Genomic DNA, 14,994 nt, shown 5'->3' with positions numbered 1-14,994 from the left:
TCTCCTGAAACTGGACTTAGAGATGACTCTTGGCTGTCACGTGGGTGTTGGGAACTAAACCCATGTCCTTTGCAAGACTCAGTGCTCTAATCCACTTAGCTATTTTTCTAGCCAAATACAGACATCTTTTCCCCCTTTAATTTTGATTGCTTTTAATCTGGACATGATGATACATATCTGTAGTCTTATTTCCTGGAAATCAAGAGTATTGCCAAAAGGTGTCACCAAAACCAAAAGGTTTTGGGCTTTTTGTTTTTGGGACAGCTTCGCTATGTAGCAAGAATGACCTTGAATTCTGGTCCTCCTGTCTCCACTTCAGATCATTTTGTCTTCTGACTGGGGGTGAAGTCCAGTGCCATAAAACTAGCCAATATTGATTCGGACTCTGTATGTCCTCTAGTACAAAAAGAATTCTTAAGATGGAGTAAAAAATTTGAAGTTACTCTACTGAGTCACACACATAAACTCTTTTAAATTTTTTTATTATTTATTTTTATGAGCATAGCGTTTCACGTGAATGCGTATCTGTGCACCACATGTGCACAGTGTCCTAAAAGGCCAGTGTCACAGATGGTTGTGAGCACCATATGGGTCCCAAATCGAACCCAGGTCCTCAGGAAGAAGTCACTCATTTCTTATGTTTCCAAAAGAAAAAGACCAAAAGGTCACCTTGTTTATTTATTCTCTGCTCTATGGTACAAGAGAAAAATTGTCTCCTCTCTAACGTTTACAAAGGGGGCACTCACATAGATTACTGGCTAGAAGCTAGCAATCTCGATGATCTGAGTTTGATCCCTAAGACCTACAAGACTGAAAGAGAGAATGTGCTCCTGCAAGTTGTCCTCTGACCTGCATAAAAGTGCTATGGATTGGGCACAAGTGCGCGCGCGCACACACACACACACACACACACACACACACACACACACACACACACACACAACACATACACACACATGCACACGCACAAATACACGCATGCTTCAGAAACATGTTTTCTAAGTCAAGTCAGTGGTGGAAGATACTCCATTCTTGCTGTTAACCATGTATGTGTTCTCTGATGATCCTGAATATGTCCATGTTTATGATCCTGAATATGAGCTTTGCCTTTGTTTATAAATTAATATTTTCTTTTAAATCCTTTAGCACTTAGTGGCCTAGTATTTTCTTCTCTCCCCTTGAGGACATCCTCGGCCCTCTTGGCTTGTCTCCTGTCCCTTCCTTTGCCTTGTATCCACTCCCTCAGACCCGCTGTCCCTGTCCCCCTCCATTCTTGTTGGATGCTTTGTTTGTCACTGCCCCTCACTAATCTTTGATCAGCCATGACCCCTCAGTTCCATGGCCCCCATGCCTCTGCCTCCTCCACCATCTTGTCACTCACACTGACACATCTCTGTGTATGACCCCTCAGAACACACCTGCTGGGAGCAGCATCTTTAAGGTACAGGCAGAGGACAAGGACACAGGCTCTGGAGGCAGTGTCACCTACTTCCTTCAGGTAAGATGGGACACACAGGATGCATCCAGAGCTTTGAGATGGGGAGGGTACCTGAGTGTCTTCTACTCCCTCACCAGCTAACTCCCATACACCCACTAGTGCCTCTTCTCCAGGGTACTCCACAGGTGCAAAAAGCACAAGAAAGAGGAACTCTTCCTCTCATAGGCCCATCTTGGCTACCTCAGAGTTGGCCTACCCCTACCTCTAGGATTCTGGGCCCCTCAGCTCTCTACTTTCCCCATTCCTTTCCTTAAAGAAATCCTGGACATTTAGCGCCCACACAGGATGCAAGAAGTCCATTTAGAACTGAAATAGTCAATAGGAAAAGGAGGAGAATAAACCACGCTGAAAAGAGGGCCAGGATGCCCCAGTGCTCACTCCCATCCATTCTCTCTGTGTTGGCAAAGATGGAGGCTTTTCTCCTGAACCTCTGCCTTCTCCTGGTCTCCTAAGAGCTGCTGTCCACCCTCTCACGGCTGCTGTTTTTGTGCGGTGCCTCCTCCCTTTCTTTCCACATTCGGTCAACTGCTCTCAGAATTCTCAAAGTAATACAGCCTCATGGCGAAACCTACAAGTCCTAGAGAAACCCTCTGAACTCATAGGAGTTAGGGAGGAGCCCCATAAACACACACAGACCACTCATAGTCCCCCAACACGTTCCTTCACTCTTCTACCTCAGCTTTCTCAGGTTTAAGCCGGGAATGAGAAACATTGGTTTGCTTAGTCAACTAACATGTAACTCTCCAATTACGGTCTCTGGAGCCTATGTACTGATTCTCCCCAACTGGAAGAGACCCTGAGCCAGAGGCGAGTGCTTTTACATCCTGGTTACTCACCATCTCCTGTCACACATATGATTACCACAGACCTGGTGTGGTTTGAAGGTCCCACCTCTCTCTCTCTCTTGCTACCACACTTAATCTCCAGCTTCAACAAAGTTAGAGCACTCTTTGAATGTTTGTTCCTGCCACGAGCCAGCAGGATTTTCTTGGGGGGAATGAGATGCTTTTGACTGAGGGTAGAAAGCCCCAAGCAAAACTAGTGAAGGAAAACCTCAAGTTCAGACAGGTTCAGTTCTTGAACGTGGAATCTAAGCCTGAAAGCCAATGCAAGGAAGACCAACGACTCATTCAGTAGTCAGAGCAAGCGCTCTTGGTGTAGTCTGTTTTCTCCCTGAGTTCAGCTGCTCCCCAACTTTACAGAGCCTACACTCCTCCAAGTTCACCGTAGACCGTCACAGCGGGGTGCTGCGACTCCAGGCTGGGGCCACACTGGACTATGAGAAGTCGAGGGCTCATTTCATCACTGTGGTTGCCAAGGTAACAAAGGAAGATACAATGGTACTTCAGCCTTTGCTAGGTTGGAGCTCAGTGAGGTTCTATGAAGGAGCAGGGATTTTCAAGAGCGAAACACATAATATGGGTAAAGAGGGACCAGAAGGCAACTGCTTTCAATCTCTTCTGCTTGAACACATTTTCTAGGAAGGCTGGTGTTGTTAGCCTAGAGAGACCACATTTCCCTCTGAGAGTTATCATACAACTCCTTAGAAACTTAAATGTTAGGTCCTTTCATAGAGGAGACAGCCATGACACAGATATTTGTGTCCCTCTCAGAAGCCCCACTGACTCTCTGTCTCTCTTGCTGGCCTGACTGGCTCGAGAGACTCTTCTTTCTTGTGTGACCAGCTACCTTCTCTGAACTCAGTTTCCTCATGTCCCCATTACTGAAAATTAATGAAGACTCTCATTTCAGTTTATGAAGCACACCATGGGAGGTTGGGAGTTAGCAGGTCCTCAGTCAAGCCTCTTGCACAAGGGAGAAGGAAAACCCAGTTGTCCTATTAGGCCTGTTGGATTCTTCTGCATCAGTCCCCTTTCAGATCACTGCTTTCCTATGGGCCACCCTCCTATAGTCTGTACCAGGAGACTGGGTACCATTCTACCTGCTAGCTGCTACTTCCCTTACTCTTAAGCAGAGAAAGGCCCAAGTCATATTCCTGGGATGCTATGGTCCTTAGCATAGACTGGACATATGGAAAGTTCTTAGAAATTACGTGAGACTTGGTTTTCAGCTAGGAGTAGGAATTTAGGTCTGGTTCCTCCTCCTAATCACTCATCATACATAATGTACCTGGAGAGTTAATTAATCCTGTATCCAAGAAACCTGCCAGACACTTGCCTTAAAAATTCCATGCATCATTGCTTTGGCATGGGCAACAGCACTGAGAAAGGAGAATGGGCCCCAGAGACCCAAGAACAAATAGGCACTAAAAGTGCCCAGCTGGCTTCACACCCAGGGGGAGGCCGGAGTCCCATTCAAGTGGAGCTTGTTACCCTGAGGACAGCTTGTCTTCATCCTTCTCTGGACCGATTCCTCCCCAGGATGGTGGGGGCAGGCTTCGAGGAGCTGATGTGGTGTTCTCAGCCACCACGACTGTCACCATCAATGTGGAAGATGTTCAGGACACAGCCCCTATATTCGTGGGTACACCCTACTATGGTTATGTGTACGAAGACACCCTTCCGGTGAGTGGTTGAATCTCTCAGCCAGTGTTTCCTGTGTGACTCCCTGGGACTACCTTGAGGATGACTGAACTCACCACCAGTCTCCCCTCAAAGCAAATGGATAAGAGTTAGTTAGGAGGCAAAGAGTTTCTGCAAACTCACACTTTGATCCTGGGGGCAGGGAGTGGTGAAGTTCACTCAGATGGTTCCTTCAGCCCTGGGAGGACATAGCAGGGTCACCTTATGGGGCCCAAAACCTAACTCTTTTCCTGAGTGGGATGATACCTCTTGTCCAGGATGGGGCAGTGTTGGGTTAGGGGAGAAACCCTCATTACTAACAACCTCAGAGAGTGGTTCCTGTTCTCCAAGGGCTCAGAGGTGCTGACGGTGGTTGCCATAGATGGAGACCGAGGCAAACCCAACCACATCCTCTATAGGCTCTTGAATGGTAAGTGAGGGTAGCTCTCTGCCTTGTTTCCTCACCTATGGGAGGGAAACGACAGGAAGCTGGTGCAGGGGGTGGGGGGTGGGTCTAGTCCCCTCAGATGACAACTTTGCTCTATCCCTGCTTGTCATTATATCCAGAGAAGAAAGAGAGAGAGGGAGAGGGTGAGGGAGAGGGAGAGGGAGAGGGAGAGGGAGAGGGAGAGGGTGAGGGAGAGGGAGAGGGAGAGGGAGAGGGAGAGAGAGAGAGAGAGAGAGAGAGAGAGAACCGCAGGCTCCTGAGAGCCATGTGCACTCTCTTTGCCCTGGACATGGTCACCAATGGCATGTGTAGCCACATTTCTCACACTTTAAGAACTGATATGTTTGTTCTCACTCTCTTTGACTGGGGCAGAAAATCAAATGCATTAGATACAATGACATTGTGGCATTTCCATAGCACCAGGCCTGGGTGTTGAAAACTGAGGTTCAGAGGAGCTAATAGACACTGTCTACTTCGTGATTTTACAAAGTCAGATAACTCTGGAATGTTCTCTTAATATAACTGGACTATTGCCAAGCAACAGCAGTGTCCCTGGGGTGAGCTCCACAACCCTTAGGAAACCATGTCAGATCCTAGATGCATTCACAGCTGTAATTTCCCCGAGACACACTGGAACACAAGAGTTCAAATCAAAACATGCCCATGACCATCCAGAAATCACCCATGCATGGGCTCTTTTTCCAGGCATCTTCCCTCACCCCACCTCTGAAACCATCTTCCAGCTATAGGCCACTCACCCCATGCCCTGTCCTTACCTCTCGGCTACACCCTCCACCTTCAAGCTGCTTCCTATCTTTTCCTCTTCCCTCCTTCCACTCCTCTCCACCATCTTCCTTTTCTTATATCACACACACACACACACACACACACACACACACACACACACACACACACACACACAAGAAAAGGGACATGAGATAGATTCTGAGAGCAGTAAAAACAAGTTTGAATCTAGATCTGTACTTCTTCACTGGCTGGGGGACCTTAAACAAGTCCCTCTAAGACTCAGTTTCCTCACTGGCAAGACGCAGAGGGTTACAGTATTATAGTCTATGAGAAGCCCCGTCCACTGTGAGATACCAGAGGAATATGTGATATGACTCCCTTGCTTATGACCTAATGCTAAACTGCAGGATGTTTTTCTGTGACAGAGAGTGATGGACTCTTTGAAATTAATGAGACATCTGGAGCCATCTCCGTCCTTCAGAGCCCTGCCCAGCTCCGAAGAGAGGTGTATGAGCTTCATGTACAGGTGATGCTCCACTAGTCTGGCTTGCCCCACCCACTTGTTAGTCCTAGAGAGCAGCAAATGTGATGGGAGCCAAGGGCTCAATCTGGGGAGGGATGGAAACATTCCTCTAAGGAACCTGCATCAGGCTGCAGAAAGCACTTGCAGAGAGGAACATGCGAACAAGCAGGAGTAATGAGAATGCAGAAGGAGCATTGTGTCATGGGGTTGGCCCTGGATTCAGTACAAGAAGAGAAAGCTAGATGCATTCTAAGCAGGAGCAGGCCATCAACACAAACATGTACATTCCTCATGCTCTTGACTGTGAATGGGATATGACCAGTTACCACTAAGCTCCCACTTCTGTAACTTTCTCAGCCATGATTAACGGTTCCTGAAACAGTGAGCAGGGACAAACCCCTTTCTTCCCCAAGTTTCATTTAGCCAGGGTGTTATGTGACAGCAACAGGTGTGGAGGGACCGAGATATTCAGGATAGCTATGGAGGGACCAAGATATCCCCCACCCCAGGATGGTTGTGTCAAGAGAGGAGCTGCTGGCAAAATTCACATCTGCAGAGCATCAGAGGTTAAGGGAGAGGAGGATGTGGGAGGAGTTGGAAGAAACAGCAGGGCCTGAAGAAGTCAATAAGAACTTGCCAAGAGCTGAGTCATGTAACCTAGGCTGTTGAGCCCTCTGACGCTAACCGGTGTGAAAACTCTAAATGTGGAAGGGTGAGGACTGAACGGGGTAGGATGGAAGGACAGCATGCAGAGGCTTCTGAGGAGGAGTAAGCTATAGACAGGTGTGGCAAGGGGACTTCAAGGGTCACCTTAGAGCAGCAGTTCTCAACCTGTGGGTCACAGCTACCAAAAGACCATCAGGAACCACAGATATTCACACTGTGATTCATAACATTAGCAAAATTACAGTTACGAAGTAGCAGTGAAAATAATGTTATGGTTGGGAGATCACCACAACATGAGGAACTATATTAAAAGGTTGCAGCATTAGGAGGGTTGAGGAACAGCGCTTCAGATTATCTTTGTAGAAGTAGCATATCCTTATACAACACAGGAAAGAGGCCCTAGCAAAGGGATGTTCGTCACAAGTTTTGTGGGGTACCTATGAATACTCAAGGCCCACAAAAAGGGATATTTGACACAAGTTTCATGGGTTGCCTATGAACATTTAGTCTTGACTTTATAGCCTATATCATCTAGATAATGCCTCATGAGAAATCATATTTAATTTAGTCGTTTAAGACAGTATAAAGTCATATATAACAGTGTGTGTGTGGTGGGGAGGAAGTCCAGCTTGACTGGAACTTGGATTCCAAGGTCATTGACATAGCTGCCATCAGATACTCAGGGTTGGGATCTCATTGAAGGCTTGGGTGGAGAAGGACTGGTTTTCTGCTCACTTGGTTTTGGTATGACCCAGTTACTTGATGGCTGTTGCCTGTGGAGTACAGGTAGCTCCTTATCCCATCCATTGCCTCTCTAGCATAGCTGCCTGTTTCACGAAAGCCTTGGGAAAGAGAAACTCTGCCAGCAAAATGGAATTATAATCTCTTATAATCTAATCATGCTGTCTGTCAAAAGCAAGTTGTCAGGCTGAGTCACACTTAGAGAGACCAATTACAAGGGTATGAACACCAGGACGAGAAATTCTTAGGACCAGTAACAGTCTGCCTGCCACACAGCCATAGCCATCTGTCCCCATCATAGGTGACAGAGGTCAACTCTTCAGGAAGCCCAGCTGCTCAGTCCACAGTCCCAGTGATCATCAGGATCGTGGACCTCAACAACCACCCTCCAACCTTCTATGGAGAGAGCGGGCCCCAGAACAAGTTTGAACTATCTATGTTTGAGCACCCGCCCCAGGGGGAAATCCTCCGTGGACTCAAGATCACTGTCAATGACTCTGACCAGGTGTGTGTTCATGCCCTTGAAATTGACTAGGTCTATGTCCAATGCTAGGTTTCAGTGAGAGGGCCTAGGCAAGTCACAGAATGAATAAAACACTGTGGTGTAGCTAGCAGAGGGATGGTAACCAAACCCATACTATTCGCTTGCCCATCATCAGTTACAAAGTAAAAGCCAGTCCGAGAAAGGCCCTCTCCATCTGACCTTTCAGTTGCACATCTGTAAATGTCTCTGCCTCCTCCTATGTGGTGAACAGAACTGGGCCTTACTAATTTCTTACCTTGCTTAATTTTCATGTCCTGATAAGTCTGATCCTTAATTAACTCACTTTTACAGAGAAAAATTACACACTGCTGAGGGTAAAGATCATGTAAGGGCTCTACACCTAGCTCAAATATATGATGCCTCTTTATTCTCCTTTATCGTCTATTTCCTCTCTTCAAACTATATCGCTCAGGGAGCCAATGCCAAATTCAACTTACGGCTGGTGGGACCTGGAGGCATCTTTCGAGTGGTGCCACAGACAGTCCTGAATGAAGCCCAAGTGACCATCATAGTGGAAAACTCAGCTGCCATTGACTTTGAAAAGTCTAAGTCGTTAACCTTCAAGGTAGGTTATGCTTTGCCCTGCATGGTTAGTTGGGCTGGGCTAGCTCACACCACTGTCTGAATTCAAGGTGGGGTATCATCATCATCTCCATACATGAATGGCTCTACTTAGTCTGGCCCCAGAGTCTCTGAGCATCCTATGGGCATGTGAACAGTAGGAGGTAGGCTGAGGGTGAGGGTGGAGATTTCCCCACACCCAGCAACGTGCTCATGGCCTCACCCTCATTGAGGTACCAGTTTCTAAATCACCACTGACTCAGGAATGTAAGGCTGGGGAGTCAAGGGTGCACTACCAATATAGTATGCTGTGAAAATGGATGGAGAGAGAGAAATTATCAAACGCAGTTTCTCATGTGCCTTTGCATTTATCGTCTGTTCCAATGACAATCTGAACAGAAGTAGAGAAGTATATTCCTTTGATGTCATTTATAATTATGTAAAACTATGAAATATATATGTATATATATGTATATATATTTCATATATATATATAAAATGCTTACCATATATTGACATGGAAGGAATATATTAATGAAAAGAAAAAATATGTACTTCAATAATATTATTTAACTCATCTTTACTTAAAATTCTATATACTCACAGGGTATATAGCCAGCATCATGGTAAAAAGTGAGACACTAAAAGCTTTGTCTGAAGTTGGGAATAAACAGGAATGAGCGCTGTCACGAAGACGATTTACCTCAACGTTCAGAATGACATCATTTTCAGACAGAGGAAACAAGAGCTGCAATTGTTAGAAAGGAGGTGAAAAGGAGTATTATTGTCTTTTTAGACATCACATGATTGTTTTCTTAGACAAATCTAAGAGAAACGATCGAAAGACTCAGAAATAAAGCAAAATCACAACCCAGAGTCAGCGCTCTAAACCCAGAAAGTTTCTTATGGCTGGAATGAGAGGAGGGGGCGGGGAATGTGAACATGGTGGGATAAAAGACACTAATGCAAAAGGAACTAGTACAGCATTCTGAGGAATAACCCTAAGGAGAACTATGCAGAACTTGATGAAACATGCAAGCTTTCCCAGCGGGATCTAAGGAAGCCAAGGATAGACAGCTGCTCCTGGCTTTAAAAATGCAAATTGTCCCCAAGTTACTGAAGGCTTTAATGCCACCCAGCCATCCCTTGCTGGTTTTGCTTGTGGGTTTGTGTCTGTTTGTTTGTTTGTTTGTTTTTTCTGACAGAGCGTTGTCGTATAGCCAAGGCTGACCTGGAGCTCACTGTGTAACCCAGCCTGACCTCAAACTCATAATCCTCCTGCCTCTGTATCTTGAGTCATGGGATAAAAAGCATGTGCTACTGTGGCTTATCTAGAATTTCCTTTGGTGAGAAAATCATACTGGTTTGTATCTGGAGAAATTTGTAAGAACAAGTAGAATTTGGATTACAATGCGGTACGTAGATCTGTAGATAAAGAAAACAATGGCAACACCCGGCCAGAGTACTAATGGGAGTGATAAGGACACTAGCATTGAGACGATCAAAGGAGGCATGATGCAAGCAAGACTGTGGAGACGGTGTCAGGGCTAGCCCAGCAGGAGCCAGAAAAAGGAAACATTGCAGTCAGACCCAGACTCAAATAAAACAACACTAAAGCAACAGAGGTGGAGAGATGAGCAGATGAGCCCATGGCTGAAAGATGACAGGTGGTATGTATGGGGCTCGTGATGGGTTATCTGCCCACCCCGACAAGTGTGTTTCTGGATCTTTCTCCAGCTCCTGGCCATTGAAGTGAACACCCCGGAGAAGTTCAGCTCCACAGCAGACATTGTGATCCAGCTTCTGGACACCAATGATAATGTTCCCAAGTTCACCTCTCACTACTACATCGCCAGGATCCCAGAGAATGTTCCAGGGGGCTCCAATGTGGTGGCTGTCACAGTAGGTTTGGGGGCTGACTCATAAGGTCTACAGTCAATAGGTGTCATCTTGAACAGGCTCCTCCCTTCCTCTTAGTCTCTCATTCTCCATCTAATGATAGTCTGTGTCTTCCCACACACATCAGGGTCCAGATGAGGGAAGCATCTTGTATCCTGGCAGAAGGTGCAGTCTCTTAATCTATTCATGGAGTATCTCCTCACCTTTGCCATGAGTTATAGAAGTGGCTAGGCTTCTAGAACTGCTGGTGATAATGGGGATGTACGTGCAAACCCCAAGCACAGGGCCCAAAGCCCATCCCCTTCTCCCTCTCATCTGTGAAAGAATAACCGTCTCCTGGATATGAACCCTTTGGGTTCTCTCACGTTTTATACCTCCCAGAAGAAAACTAGGGTACAGAGAGGCCTTCAGGCTACTCGCTCCCCTGCTGGGTGTACCCCAGACTCTGACAGCTTTCTTTTGCAAGCTGCCTTCAGCTACAGGAACTACCACTTGCCTCACCACTGTGCCGAAGCCAGTAGGAGCTTTTTGTCTTCCAGGCTGTGGATCCAGATACAGGACCATGGGGCAAAGTCCAGTATTCCATTTATGGGACCGGATCAGACCTGTAAGTAGATCTGGAGGCCCAGACAAAGATGTAGGCAAAGAGTTTATGAGACTCTGGGTGAAGGGATTCTTGTTTGTGGCGGGAAGGACCTGGAGAAGGATAAGAGCTAAATTAGGGAGGTAAGCATCCCAAAGTACAGGGTAGAGGGGTCAGGAATGGAAGGAACCATGGAGAGCCTGAGATAAAGATAAGGGAAACACTTCTGAGGGGACTGGAAAAGAAGGTTGTGGTCATAGCCTGGAGCATAAGGTGATCAGGGATAGCCTGGAGCTTGGGGAAGGGTAGCAGGCCAGGGGTAAGGAGCACAGGCTGAGTTTCGGGTTGTTGACCTCAATAGTCAACAGCTAGATCTGCCTCAAAGAGGCAGATCATAAGGATTGGGAGGAGCAGGTTCCGGGATCCTTGGAGAAGTTGCCCAATGTCTTTTGGACTTTTGCATATACCTTAGCAGGCATTCATATGAGTGCACGTGTGTGTGTGTGTGTGTGTGTGTGTGTGTGTGTGTGTGTGTGTGTGTGTATGAAGAGGCATGAGCATGAATGCACAAGTGTGCATGAGTTCCTGTGTTTTCTCCTTCCTATGTCCTGCAGCTTCTTGATTCACCCATCCACTGGGCTTATCTACACTCAGCCCTGGGCCAGCCTGGATGCTGAGGGCACTTCGAGGTACAACTTTTATGTGAAGGCAGAAGACATGGATGGGAGGTACAGCCTGGCTGAGGTGTTTGTCACTCTGTTGGATGTCAATGACCACTACCCCCAGTTTGTACAGAGTGTCCAGGAGAAGACGATGGTGCTGGGGACCCCACTGAAAATTGAGGTAGGTATTAGAGGCAGCTGAGCACCCCTGACTGGCCACAAGAATTGATCTTAAACTTATCCTGCTAAGGGCAATAGACTACATGACATTTTATATGGCTTCTTTGCCACCTCAACTAGAAAACGCTAAGAATGAAGACATTATTTGAATTTGAGGTTCAGAGGGCTTGAATGTTGGCCTTGCCTGAATTCATGACTGATCTGCCTGACTTCAAAGCATGCTAGTCCCACAGTACACTGTCTTCTCAGTGGAGAATAGGCATGCATTCTGAATCCTAGCAGACTTGTTTTGAATGATAGATATCCTCCTTCCACCTCGTCCTGGACCAGCCACTTGGCATTCAAGCTTTCATCAATGCACATATAACAAGCCACCAACGCCCACTCCATAGACTTGTTCTGAGAGCAAAGCCACATAATACAGTATAGAATCAAACATGGACCATGGCTCACAGTAGCACATACTTTCTCCTTCCCCAACTCTATCTACTGCAAATCATATCTGAATCCTTTTCCATCAACCCAGAAAGCCCCACTATGTATACTGATTTAGCTAATGTGCACAAATATCTTCCCAAGTGCTTTCCCCCTCTTTTTCTCTCTCAGGCCACAGACCAGGATGCAGAGGAACCAAACAACTTGGTCGACTACTCCATTACCCGTGCAGAGCCAGTCAACGTGTTTGACATAGATGCACACACAGGGGAGATCAGGCTCAAGAATTCCATCCGCTCCTTGGAGGCCCTACACAACATTACACCCAGCGGGGAATACTCATGGTCCCTACAGGTGCAGGCCAAGGACCGAGGATCTCCATCTTTCAGCACAACAGCCTTACTCAAGATCGACATCACAGACACAGAGGTGAGTATGATGCTGTGGTCAGGAAAAGGGGGTGGAGAGCAACTTCTGTCAAAGGATACTGAATTCTACCAAGGAGTTGCTGTGAAATCAAACCCATAGGATTGGGAATCAAGTTGAAATTCTGATTACAATATTAACTAGTGGTGTGGCTCTGGGTTTTCTAAGCCTCCATTACCTTTCCCGTGTTGAAAGGGAGAAATAAAACCATTCATTATGAGTAGTTCTCAGCTCAGTGGCAGGAATTCATCACATATGAAGTCCCTGGTTCATTTGGGTTTATGGGTCTCCCTGTAATCAAAGACAAGCAATATTCTGCTACTTAAAGAGAACACTCCATGAAAGTAGGAGTTTGGAATCTGAAGGAGGTTACTGTGGTCTGTTGTGGTTTAGTTTGCCTGAGGGTCTCAAAGGGGTGCCTTGGGGCAGGATGCTTAACCTGTCAGACTTAGGGAAGCTCACACAACCACTGTTCTTCAGGGGATAGGATGAAGTGGCTGAACACAGGGGCTGGCTTTCTCTTCCAGAGGCTGTCCAGAAGCTCCATGGCTGCCTTCCTGATTCAGACCAAGGACAATCCCATGAAGGCCGTGGGTGTACTGGCTGGTGTCATGGCCATTGTTGTGGCCATAACCGTCCTCATCTCCACAGCCACCTTCTGGCGTAACAAGAAGTCTAACAAGGTCCTGCCTGTGCGGCGTGTGCTCCGTAGAAGGCCCAGCCCTGCACCCCACACAGTACGAATAGAATGGCTCAAATTCCGGAGGGCCAAGGCTGCTTCCAAGTTTATACTCAAAGAGGATCCTCCCAATGAGAACTGCAATAACAGCAGAGTGGGAGTCACGGTGCCCCCAAGAGCTCCAGCTCTCCCACCGCCCCCCAAAATGGCATCCAGTACAGTGGCCCAACAGACAGTGCCTACTGTCTCTGGATCCCTTACCCCACAGCCATCCCAACAGTTACCCACACCCAAACCCCTGGGAGGCCCTGCTCAGTCTTCTTTGGTGTCAGAGCTCAAGCAAAAGTTTGAGAAGAAGAGTTTAGGTAACAAGGCTTATGTCTAGAGTGTGCCCCATAATTTTTCTCTTCCTTCCCCCAATACTGACCCTGAAGGTCACCCCTATTTTGTATAACGTTGTAACACTGTATACAGGGCTCTGCAAAGGGCTTTGGGTGAGGGATGCCTCAGACTGATTTGGCAAATACATACCCACTGTTCAATTCCTTGGCATAGCTATAATGCTCTCTATTCGTCAGAGAATAGAAGCGCATAAGGAGTCAAGTCTGTGCATTTCTACCCACCAACCCTACATCCCACAATCACTGGAGTCCTTCTGGGGCCTTGTCATCCTTAGTTGAGAAGAAGGGCCCCTGAGCATGAATAACAAGACTGGCAAGAGTCTAGATCTCCAAGCTTCAGCCAACAAGCAGGTCGAAGGAGGCTGGTTCTCAACTAAAGTTGAAAGTCAGTGAGCTTTGTGGGATGCAGAGACACAAATACAGGCAAAGAAAAGGACTGAAACGCTCTGAAAGCTGGTGCTGACTGTGTCCAAAGCCAGTGAACAATAGAATTAGCATCCAGATAAGAGGTGTAAAGTGAGCTCTTCCTAGACTGAGAGCAGAAATCTCCAGCCTCCCCTGAAGAGACCAGGCAAGGTGGTAGGTGTACATCAGATTTGAGCTCAGAGAATGCATCCATTTTGATCCAGCCCTTCTCGTATCACGTGACCTTGCGGATAAAGTTTAAACTCCTATTGTCTTCTTCCTTGTCCGTGAGATGAAGAAAGCAAACCCTAAGAAAGCAGCTTTAAGCAAGTGCGAAGCAGCAGGATTACAAAGTATTTGTTGGAAGCCAGTTCTCTGGCTACATCTCATGAAGAAAGTATTAACACCCAGGAGGGACTATGTTGAGTCACAGCCTGATAATGGCTTTCCCCTAACTCACACAGCTTCCCTTCCGTCCCCACTTTCCTCCACGTCACTGTCACAAAGAACCAGAATCAGGCAGTAAGCTCCAGTCCAAGTTATTTTGACTCAGACAGGGAAATGAATCTCCTAGGGTTATTGGCTCCGTGCACACAGTAAATCGGTGGCAGGGATTGGTCTGAGAGCTTCTATTCCACACTCTTTCTCTCATTGGAATATATCTTATTTATATGCGATACTCCCGAAGAGGGAAATCCTGCAAACTGGAAGATTCTGGTGTTCTTTTGAGAAAACATTAAGGAAATATATATATACTCACTCTATGAAGCTCTCTAGAATTCCACAGTTATGGATGTGGTCAGAGTGTATGAACATGTGTTTTTCTTGATCTCCCCCACCCCCTATCCCCAGTCTGTGTTTGGAGGTGTTACACAGACGTGTGGATGTTCAGAGTCCTGATCTGTAGGTCTGTAGTCACTGGCCCGCACAGTATTGAGGGACAGGCACTAACCTGCTAAAGACCAGCCTGGAAATTGCTGCGCTGGATCGTTTGCTACCACAGGGAGTTCAGCATCTGATAATATGTTGCTAACCTCTTCTGTAAATGGTAAATAAAATCTATTATTCAAAGGA

The 14,994-nt window shown here is 46.7% G+C and overlaps 1 protein-coding gene across 1 annotated transcript in view; it reads left to right on the top strand.

Annotated features, from left to right (window-relative positions):
* Positions 1–14,994, top strand: part of Cdhr1 (cadherin-related family member 1) — a 19,845-nt gene extending 4,851 nt beyond the window's left edge. The window contains 12 exon segments of the mRNA NM_053572.2: positions 1,412–1,498; positions 2,701–2,817; positions 3,880–4,023; positions 4,372–4,450; positions 5,641–5,741; positions 7,447–7,650; positions 8,102–8,254; positions 9,988–10,152; positions 10,689–10,756; positions 11,347–11,575; positions 12,181–12,438; positions 12,963–14,994. Coding sequence (NP_446024.1) covers positions 1,412–1,498; positions 2,701–2,817; positions 3,880–4,023; positions 4,372–4,450; positions 5,641–5,741; positions 7,447–7,650; positions 8,102–8,254; positions 9,988–10,152; positions 10,689–10,756; positions 11,347–11,575; positions 12,181–12,438; positions 12,963–13,499 — 2,142 coding nt within the window. The 3' untranslated portion in view covers positions 13,500–14,994.

This window comes from Rattus norvegicus, chromosome 16 (assembly GCF_021556685.1).
Source record: "Rattus norvegicus strain SHRSP/BbbUtx chromosome 16, alternate assembly SHRSP_T2T, whole genome shotgun sequence".
Classification (NCBI taxonomy): domain Eukaryota; kingdom Metazoa; phylum Chordata; class Mammalia; order Rodentia; family Muridae; genus Rattus; species Rattus norvegicus.
This window is presented reverse-complemented; position numbering and strand designations above follow the sequence as displayed.